Raw genomic sequence first — 10082 nt, 5'->3', positions numbered from 1 at the left:
TCAGCAAATTTGAGCAGGTGCTTTTTACCCCCTCGTCCAAATCACTGATGAAGATGCTGAACAGCACGGGCCCGAGGACCGAGCCCTGGGGGACCCCGCTGCCCACATCCCTCCAGGTCGGAAATGACCCGTCCACCCCCCGCTCTCTGGGTGCGGCCCTCCGGCCAGTTGGCGACCCATTTGACTGTGTGGGTGTCAACACCACAGCCCCCCAGTTTCTTAATGAGAACGGGGTGAGACAGCGTGTCGAAGGCCTTCTGAGAGTCCAGGAAGACGATGTACACTGCTACCCCTGCATCTAAAGATTTGGTGACCTGGTCGTAGAGGCCACCAGGTTGGTCTGACAGGACCTGCCACTGATGAACCTGTGTTGGTTGTCCCTAAGCATAATCTCCACCCCCAGCCCCTCATGAACATGTGCCAGGATAATTCTCTCAAAAAGCTGACCCAGGTTCGAGGTAAGACTAACTAGCCTATAGTTCCCCGGGTCCTCCTTCCTCCCCCTTTTGAAGATGGGAACCACGTTGGCCCTCTTCCAGTCCCCTGGCACCACACCAGAGCACCACGAGTGCTCGTGCAGCTGTGCCAGGGGTCCCGCAATGACCGCAGCTAATTCCCTCGGTATTCGGGGGCGGAGATCGTCTGGACCAGCTGATTTGAATGCATCCAGCCCCTCCAGAAGTTCCCTGCCCTAGATCCTCACTGACCCTTGGCCTAGGTGCGCCTCCCCTGGGCCCTGAGGGGGGCCTGGGGCGGAGGGGGGGTGACTGTTCCAGTCCCTGCTCAGGAAAATGGAGCAAAGAAGTTGTTAAATAGGTTAGCTTTGTCATCTGGTGTGACGACCAAATTTCCTAGCGTGTCTTGCAGGGGCCACACGTTACCCCGTACCGTCTCTTCTGTCTCCTGGGAAAGCTGCATCCCCTCTGTGCCCGAGTCCCATTGAGCTGGTCATTCCTTAACCCTCGGCACTCACGTAGCACTGCCCATGTGTACAAGCCGTGGCTGGTGTGAGATCCTGTCTGACTGTCACAGGTGCTGAGCCCTCTGAAATGAGTGCAGGCACTCAGTGCCTCTGACAGCCAGGTGCTGGGGTCGCACGCTGAGCGTCCAGGATCAGCACCTGCTTCTGCAAATGTAGGCCTAACAACTTGGCAGGGCCACGTCACTGCCAGGCAGTGATGGCCCCGGCCCCAGCCCCAGCCCGTCTCCTTGCAGGAGCTGCAGCGGGGGCCCCAATCAGGGAACAAGCCTAGGAATGGCACCTCTCCCGTGTGCAAAGGTGCCTGCTCTGCAGGCCAGAGTGCTGCTGAGTGGGGAACGGCCCCCTCTAGCGGCATCACGCCACTGCTGTGCTAATCTTAAAACCCAGCGTGTCCCTTTGATTGCCGTGTATGAAAGATGTCAGTGGGCTCCTCCAGCCTTCCCCTCCTCCAGGCGGTAGAGGCGGTGCCCTCACCCCACCGTAGGAGAGAAACCCTCCCCCTCCCCGGAATGGCAGCCCCCCAGCCCAGCTTTGCTCACGTGGCTCCCACAGACAACTTAACTTCTGTAGGGGCACAGGGTTGCCGGGCAGATTCATATAAGCCAGGGCCACTGGCAGTCATAGCAAGGGAAGAGGTTGTCTGAGCATCCTTGGCCTCCCCACATACCCTGACACTTGCAGCTTAGCGGGTGCATACATGTGAGGCACAGAATTGGGAAGACCCATTTTATGGCAAATTCAGGTTCCCAACGCATATGTAAATGCTGTCATGTGCGTGCAGAGTTCCCCCTACCTGCAAGCTTGCCCATCAGCAATCCTTTCGTCACCACTGGGTCCATGGCACATGCTTTGGGAAGTGCCAGCATGTAGTCCCTGCCTCTACTGGGTCGGGAGCAGAGTCACGGAGGTTCCCATGTTTGTCCTGGACCTGACTGCAGTGGAACAGGGCTGGCACGAGTAGAGGTGACTGCAAGGGCAGGGACCACATAGCTGCTTCCTAGTTATTTGCTAATTCTCCACCAGAGCCCAAAGTAGCAGCTTGCGCTGAGCTGTCTGCTGCCGTGGACCTGATGTACTCCTGTGCATGTGGTATCAAGTGGAAAGTGGGCGAACCAGAGCCTGGAATGGCTCGGGACACATTGCCCTTTCCCTGGTCAGTTGTCACGTGGCTTGGCACATTGCTGTCTACTTACTTTTTCACTTACTTCTGGCCATGACCATCAGGGGTTGGGTGGGTGCTTCCCAGTTGGAGAAAAGGGCCCAGTCCCTGCTGAGAGGCAAGCGCCACACATCTGGCTGTGGGGACAGTTGCATACATGTGTAAGCTGCTTTCAGGTTCCTCCTCTTCCCTGGCACTGCCAGTGGGAGTTTGTGCAAAGTGAAAGGGTGGGGAAGGATGTCACCCCATAGGAAGCATCGTGGGAGAAAGCAGAGAGGCAGACATCTGGGCGAATGAAGCTGGTCTACTTGTCCATGGGCCCATGGGGTCCCATGAGAAGCAGGCTAGTATCTGCCAGGTGGCTCCTGAGGGAGCAGTGCCCCGAAACATGCTCACGCTGGTAGTTCTGGTAGCAGGGAGCTTCCCATTGTGTAACACCAGCATTCAAGCCCAGCCCCAGTGAGCGAGTTTAATTTGGTTTGTTTAATTCAGTCTTGTTGTTATTCTCGGTTGTAAGTGTGTCAGCCAGCTCACCGCTGCTTAGTTTTCTCTCCACCTTTTTCAGATTTTCTACCCCACTCATCCCTGCAGCACAGGAACTTCAGACCTTTGTACGACCATCATGGCTATTGCTGATCTGTGTTACAGCAGCATCGAGGGGCCTGACTCCAGGTATCGCCCTGTTCAAGTAGGTCCTAGGCTTCCCACCTCTTTCGTAGGAGGCAGCCTCGCCCCAAGGACCTTGCTGTGGAGCTCAGGCTGGTTGTACAAGATGTCTCTGTGTGGCTGGTCCCGGCTCTTGCAGTATTTTCAGTCGTTACGTTTGTTGTCATCACTTTGCTAACTTGATTGTAACACGCTGAACTTGAAAACTACTAACTCATCCAGAACTGTGGACGTGTTTGTGGAAAGTATGGTCAGCAAGTCAGCTGCGGTCCCTTCTGCCCCTGCTCCCTGTCCTGGGGCAGTCATGAGGATGGAGCGAAGGGCAAATGGCTGCCTCTTGCTTCCAGTGACGTTCAGATGTGCAGACGCTTCGAGCCTCCGCACTTCCTGGCACAGGCTTGTTTTACGTTCAGTCTCCCCAAGCTGCTCGTGCAGCACGCTGGAAACGGTAAGTCCTCTCTGCACTGCCTCAGCGACTGTCATCAGTTCTGAGAAATGCTTTTGGACCCGTTTCTTATAAATGACGCCCTTTCTTTCTTCAGAACGGAACCCGGCAATGCCAGTCTGACTGGACGGGACAGGCGAGAGCATGGGGAGAACAGGGAACGCACGGATGAAGTTGGGGCTTTTCCTGCTTGCGCTGGGGGTCTTGCTCTGTGTGGGTGAGTACTACTGGCAGAGTGCGAGGGTGATCCTCACGAGCTCAGCCAAAGGGAGTCCATGCGTGTGCAGTGCAGGCAGGGCAGGTCCCCACAGGTCTCCTGACAGATGTGTACGATGGCTTATGGTAGAAAAAGGTTGCTTCTGGCTCGGGCAAGATAGGGCAGTCAGTTAGTTGAAAACGAAGGATCAGCAGCGACTTACTTCAGTCTTTAATATAAATAACATCACTGGTTGAGAAGATTGTTTCTGCTTATTCAAAATTCACTGGAGTCTTCGGCAAGAGTCCGCAGAGGTGGGAAAAGGTACGGGCGAGGCAGCACGGGGCAGTAGCCCAGTTCAGGGGAGCTAGGACTCCTGCCTCCTGTTCTTGGCTCTGTCATTAAACCCCTGCATGCTCTTGGGCAAGTCACTCTTCCTCTGTAGCTCAGATTCACCATGGGAAGACAGGAAGAGTGGCTTCTCTTTAGTGTTGAGATGAGCAGCTGGTGTTTGTAAAGCACAAAGGGAAAGAGTCAGAGGAAAGGCAGAGCAGGTGTAGATACTACTGCTAAATCAGTTATGGAAATGAATTCTGCAGCCACCCTACCCAGACATGGGAGCCACCTCTCGCTCTCCTTTCAGAGCATTGAAGGAAATTGGGCTTCACTAGGCTGCAACTGATTTTTGCTAGAGCACCTGCATGTATTTTATTTCTCTAAAAATAATTCCTCTGAAGAAAATAAACCAGCTGATCACCTTCTCCTCTAGCCCCTGGGGTTTCTTGTCTGTGGCCTCCGAGAGAGTGGCTCCCTCAGTAAATTGAATCCTGCCTGGGAAGAGACACAGAAAGAACTGAACACTTAAACAGGCCATTTTTGCATTTATGTTTGCCCCTTTCTGTTGGCCGGCATCCCTCTAACAAACTGGCAAGCTCAGGCAAGCCACCCTGGTACTGCAGCTCCAGGGAATTTGACACAGTTGCACATTTCCCAACCTGAATGATGCATAGAAACTATTTTGCAGAGTTCAACTATGTTATTTTTAACACTATGGCTCTGGGCCTGCAGAGAACAAACCCCTCCCAACAGGGTGACACCGCTGGTTCTCCACAATTGGTCCCTGCTCAGCACAGCGCAGCAAGCATGTTGGTGCATTTACACTTGCCAAAGCATTTCTGTGTAAAGTGGACTCAGAATGCCGCCATTTCGCTTCTCCGGTTTGCATTGGTCATCGTGCTGTGAAAATGGCACCCAAAGAGAAACACAAGTTCAATTCCAAATATCATTGTCTGTCTAATGTCTTATCTTGTTAGGGATTTTGGATGCATCCAACAACAGCAGCAGAGTACAAATATGTTGACTGCAAATGTCTTCTTAGTCAAGACCAGATCCAAGGAGAAGCATTTCAACAGAATGATTATTTAAAGGACTGGAAATAGTCTGCATCAGTTAACTGTTACTGTTTCCACTAACTTGAAAAATCAGCTAAAATCAGTTGCCAGTAGTAATTTCTAGTGGCATCTACTTAGGATTGGTACCTTGCAGGCATCAGACCGGTGCATAGAGGAGTAAAAAGTTCCATGGTGGGATTTTGATGCTGATTTGTGGGAGAAGGCGATCAGGGTAGAACCCGAGTGACAATATGGGAAAGAGAAGGCTGAGAGTAACCAGCAGTTTTATTATAAAATCTGAGATTGAAGGGCAGCACAGATAACTTCAGTAGGATGGTTTGAGCCACTGCCCCACCTTCAGAATGGCTCCTCTGGCACCAAGATGTGTTTCTTGCTTCTGCCACCTTTTCTGGCCTCCACTGCCATCCTGTTTGCAAGGCTGGGCGGGGGAATAGTATGTGTTTACAGCACCAGGGTTACATACATATGTGGCAGACACCTGAGCAGGTACTAGGTTATTCCTGTGGGTTCCTGTTGTGCATTTTGTCCCTGGAAGCAGGTTGCTAAACACAACAGAAAGGACATTTTGAGCAAAGGAGCCCTGCACAGACTCTCTGCGTATAGGCAGGATCTCCAGGGTGCAGCACATAGATTTACTAATGGTTTTGTTGTGTTCTTTTACAGCTGGCACCACAGCACAGGACCATAAGCTGATTTTACCAGCAGTGCTTTTAACTATTCAGTCCTAGAGTAACATTGTAAAACTAAGATTGACCCTGCTGTTTCTAGCTCCTTGGCGAGAGGGAGCCGGGAAGCGGGAGGCTGGGCCTGACCTAGAACCCTTAGAAGCAATGTGCATCTGCTTATCAGGTGCTGAACAGCCTTGTGTGTGCGTGTGTCCACAGAGGACGCATCACGGAGAACATCTCACAGTTTAAAACTCCAAATCCACAAGAGGTACTTCTCACTGAGCTTGGGGCCAGTGGAAGTGCCATTGTTAATAGCAGCTGCTATTTAAAATTAATACTGTGGTAGCATCCAAGGCCACACTCAAGTAACCACTGGGCTACCTCAGCATATATATGCAAAAGGAAGCAGTCCCTGCCCAGATAGCCCACATTTGAAGTGTGTCACTGAGGCCAGCGGCTATGCAGTTGATGCCTTGTTTTCCCTCCGTTCCTGGTGCAGTTATCCATAGGATCAACAGTTGCATGCTCACATTCTTCCTCCAAACCAGAAAGCCTCTCTGCTAATGTTGTTCTTGCTTCCCACAGAAGCAGAGATCGACGTGGTGATCTCTCACACCACAGTGACTCTCATCTGCAACAGTGAAGCTTCTACATTTCTGTGGAAGAAGGATGGCAAAAAAGTATCAGGCTCTGATGACACACAAAATCAGTTGGAGATAGCAAACTACCAGGGCAGTAAAGATGATGGCACGTACACCTGTGAATCGAGCATGGACAAATCACCGCTATACCTGAAAGCCAAGGGTGAGTGAAGGGGAATGCCCCTCCCACAGGCAGCGGGCACCGGGGCCTCTGGGAGCCTTTCCCTGGGCTCAGCTGTGGGGATTTCCTGCCTAGCCTGAGGAGCTGGGCCCGACTTGAGGGGCGCGGGGCTGACTCCAGCACAGGCCCCGAGGTCGCGCTGCCGGGCGTGGACGTGAGGGATCCCCAGGCTCCTGGTTGGAAGAGGGGCTGTTTGCTCCAGTGCTCCCAGCTCAGCTTCTCCACCCTGCTCTGCCACATAGCTTGCTTTACCCTACCTGCGTCCTCACGCCAGCGTTGAGAGCGCTGTCCCACACCGAGGTGAGGCATTCCCTCAGCTTCAGAGGGCAGGGAGCATTCGGGATTTTAGTGAAAGATGCTGGCCCTGGAGGCCTGCGGAGCATGCAGCCCGGCCGCTGTGGTCCCACTTGGAAACTGGCCCTGTTCTCCTGTCTCACAAAGCAGCTTGCAACGCCAAAGCAAGGCAGGCTGCCTGGCAGCTGCTCTGCCTGACTGTCCCTGGGATCCCTGCCTTCTCCCTGGGGTGAACAGAAACGGCTGAGAACCTGGGGAGAAAACGGAAGAGGTGTCAGGGAGGGCTTGCATCCTGGTGCAAGGACTCTGCAGAGATCAGGAGACTGTTCAGTCCTGGCCCCCTCAGCTCCCTCACCCCGTTGGTGCTGTCCACGCTGAGGCATGGGGAGGGTAGAACAGTCTCTGGCTTCCCCCAGCTTCTTGGCCTGCCCTCCCCCCTCATCCCCTCATGAAGGGGGGATTAATGTGAAGCAGGCGAGCGAGGTCTGCACAGCGTGGGCAGGAGCACGTGGCTCCTGTCTCTGGGCTGAGACTCACGGCTGTCTCCTGCCTCCCCGCCCACCACTGTTCTCCCTCGGCTCTGAGGGCAGCTTGCCAGTGTCCATGCCCCTGACCCATCCCTTCCCCTGCAGTGTGCGAGAACTGTGAGGAGCTGGACATCCTGCCCGTGGCCTCCATCATCATTGCGGATCTCCTCATCACCCTCGGAGTGCTGATCCTGGTCTACTACTGCGGCAAGAGCCGGAAGGGGAGAGCCGGGGCTGGGGCAGGCGCAGGAGGACGGCCGCGAGGTGAGGGCGGCTTCGGTGGCATCCAGTCCCTCGGAGACCAGGGTAGACAGGCTGAGGAGACTGAGCCCAAAGGCGGTCACAAGGGGATCTCACGGGGCTGGGCCCTGCCCCTGGGGAGGCTGTGCTCTAGCCAGCCTCAGGCTGCTCCTCCTCTGCCTTTGGTGTGGGGAGAGTGCAGCTGCCATTTTGTGTTGACGCCAGCGCTGCCACAGGAAACCATTTCACAGGCTGTCGTGCAGCAGCAGCAAGTCGGGGCTGCGGGGGGAAGGCAGCCACAGCACTAGCTCGGCCTGCGAGCCGTGGGGCCACGTTGCTGCTGGCTCAGCTAGTACGGGTATTGCCAGGCATGGCCATTCAAAGACCACAACTCAGACCTAAAAATCAGACAGGCTTAAAAGCCGTGAGACTTCTCTAAGAGACAAGCTCGAAGCTCAGGTGGGTGCCCAGAGTCCTTGCTATCCTGCATCCCCATTGTCCTGCTAGTGAAGCCCCTGTGGGCTGGGGGGTGAAGTCAACCTTTAAAGCTCTGGGAAAGGGCTGTGGGTCATTCCTGTTCCATGTGTTTTGTGTTTCAGGCCAGAAGATGCAGCGCCCCCCACCCATTCCAAACCCAGACTATGAGGTAACAGCATTTGTCCCTTTTGAAGTGCCCTGCTCACCCTGGGGCAGGGAAGGGGTTACGGGCAGCAGGGCCAGGCATCTTCCCTGCCAGGGGAGGTCAATGCGCTCCCCCGGAGCTGCACACCCCTGCGTGCAAACTGCATGGGGGGTCATGGCTTCTGGGCACTTCCATAATGCTCATGATCAACCAACATCTGTTCTGTTTCTGCAGCCCATCAGGAAGGGACAGCGGGAAGTGTATGCTGGCTTGGAGTCCAGGGGTTTCTGAGTCACCCAACAGACGGCAGGCGGGACACAGCGGCAGAGGGGTCTAAAGCTTCTGTCCCGTCAGAGAGGAGCTCCTGCTCCCCGCTGAGCCAGGCAGCTGCCCCAGGAGATGCTTCCATGCCCCAGCTGACATGATCCTTCCTGCCACCCCCTGACCTCCCCATACAGAACCAGCCAAGGAAACAGCAGAAAGTCTTTTCCCTGTTACGTGTCAGTGGCCATCGCCTGCTGAGACCCTCACAGAGACCTGTAGCCTGTCCTTTCCAAAGTGTCAGGGAAAACCCATCATGCCTGACTGTATTTATTGCAACTGCGGCCTCCGCTTTCTGCTGTCAGCACCTGGCCCCACAGGTCTCCTCCTCCTAGCTCCCAGGTGGCCTCTTTCCTGCCTCATGCAGGATGTGAGCGTCCACGTCCTGAGCTCTGGGCTGGGGCCAGTCCGGGCTGAGCGCTATGCTGATTTGCGTGTCATTGTGGCCAGCTTACTGCCCCTCGTGCCTCCACTTCCCCAACTGCAAGGAGAGGCAGGCACTGCCTGGGGTGCTGTGCATCAGTGTAGGGTGATGCTGGTAAAGTGGAGGGGTGGGCACTTAGCCAGGGTCTCAGCTGCCTTCCCCTTGCTCCTTCATTCCACTGCCTTCACCTTCCCAGACTGCTTCCAGCTTCACAGCATTACTTTCTCTTCTTGTTGCTGTCTGGGAGGGTAACACCTGTCTCCACTAGAAGAGGGGGAGATCACCAGCATGTCCAGGAAGGGCTGGATATAGTTGGCTTGGGTGCTCTGAGCGAAGGGCTCAGCTGGAATCCCTGCAGCAGGGAACTGCTCTCCCAGGCCCCTGCAGCCCTCATTGCAAGGCACATGCCTTTGCTTTCCCTGGCATGTCCCTGTCAGCCCAGAGCAGGGAGCTTACATGGGTGACCAAACCTTAAGCCTTTAGAATTATATTGAGAAGCTCTTGGATACTCTGCTGTGCCCAACAGTGGGCAGGGAGAGTTGGATTCTGCTCCCAAGACCTTCAGTCCCAGCGAGACGAGAAAAAGACCCCAAACCCCTTTTCCCTGATAGAAACTCCTGAGTCCCCAACTGCTGCCTGAACTGCCAGCACTGCCCTCCCCTCCGGAGAAGGCCTAAGATGAATTCCAAAGGCTGTGACAAGTGGCCCAGGCCAAGCAAGGCTGGCAGGAGAATAAGCCCTTTCTGTGGGTGCTAGTGTTCCCCCTGTGTCCTGCCCCAGGTCAGGAAGCTGCAGGAAAAGCGCAGATCCTCGGACCTGGCTCGACCAGTCCCAGGAGGCTGTGCCAGCGATGGGCAGCGAGTAGGTGCCCACTTGCTCACACATCCCTTGATCCATCCTTGGCAGTCCATCCCTAGCAGTCAGGCTGTGCCCAGGTGCCCCTCTCCATTACCTAGAGGGCAGCTTTGCTTGTGCTGATCAACAGCCTTTTCTAACAAGTGTCCTGTAGGTACTTAAATGTGTGTTATGCTGTCCAATAAAAAGGGAGGATTCTCTTGCTGGGTCTGCCTCAGCTGGTGTCCAGTTCATCTAGGCTTGCAATAGTCAGTGCATTCTCCATGCACATGCTGTTCACACCGAGCTGTCCGTGGGCTGGGGCTGCCCCAGCCACAGGGGAGCACCAAGGTGCCCTGACCGCATACAAGGCCCAGGGCTGGCGGGGCTGAGAGGCTGTTAACCCTGCGGGGGTGGGTGCAGCGGCCAATCTGGGATGGCAGAGGTAGCACTAATGAGCAGGGGAGTGG

General features: G+C 54.9%; 1 protein-coding gene across 2 annotated transcripts; it reads left to right on the top strand.

Annotated features, from left to right (window-relative positions):
* The first annotated feature begins 896 nt into the window (after nt 1-896).
* Nucleotides 897-9841, top strand: CD3E (CD3e molecule). Of its 2 annotated transcripts, XM_019543077.1 has the most exons (7): nt 897-2813; nt 3054-3255; nt 3350-3469; nt 6114-6332; nt 7277-7435; nt 8011-8057; nt 8268-9841. In XM_019543077.1, the coding sequence occupies exons 3-7, from the start codon at nt 3397-3399 to the stop codon at nt 8322-8324; spliced, it is 555 nt and encodes a 184-aa protein (XP_019398622.1). In that variant the 5' UTR covers nt 897-2813; nt 3054-3255; nt 3350-3396; the 3' UTR covers nt 8325-9841. The 2 variants fall into 2 exon arrangements, with proteins under 2 accessions (XP_019398622.1, XP_019398621.1); XM_019543076.1 differs by having other exon boundaries at nt 897-3255.
* The last annotated feature ends 241 nt before the right edge of the window (nt 9842-10082 follow it).

This window comes from Crocodylus porosus, unplaced genomic scaffold, assembly GCF_001723895.1.
Source record: "Crocodylus porosus isolate Cpor-Errol unplaced genomic scaffold, CroPor_comp1, whole genome shotgun sequence".
NCBI lineage: Eukaryota > Metazoa > Chordata > Crocodylia > Crocodylidae > Crocodylus > Crocodylus porosus.
This window is presented reverse-complemented; position numbering and strand designations above follow the sequence as displayed.

Excerpts from the sequence above, each read along its gene's own strand:
- CD3E (XM_019543077.1), top strand. The coding sequence starts at position 3,397 with ATGGGGAGAACAGGGAACGCACGGATGAAGTTGGGGCTTTTCCTGCTT. Across the intron at positions 6,333-7,276 it reads GCTATACCTGAAAGCCAAGG|TGTGCGAGAACTGTGAGGAG; the intron begins GTGAGTGAAGGG and ends CTTCCCCTGCAG. Across the intron at positions 7,436-8,010 it reads CGCAGGAGGACGGCCGCGAG|GCCAGAAGATGCAGCGCCCC; the intron begins GTGAGGGCGGCT and ends TTTGTGTTTCAG.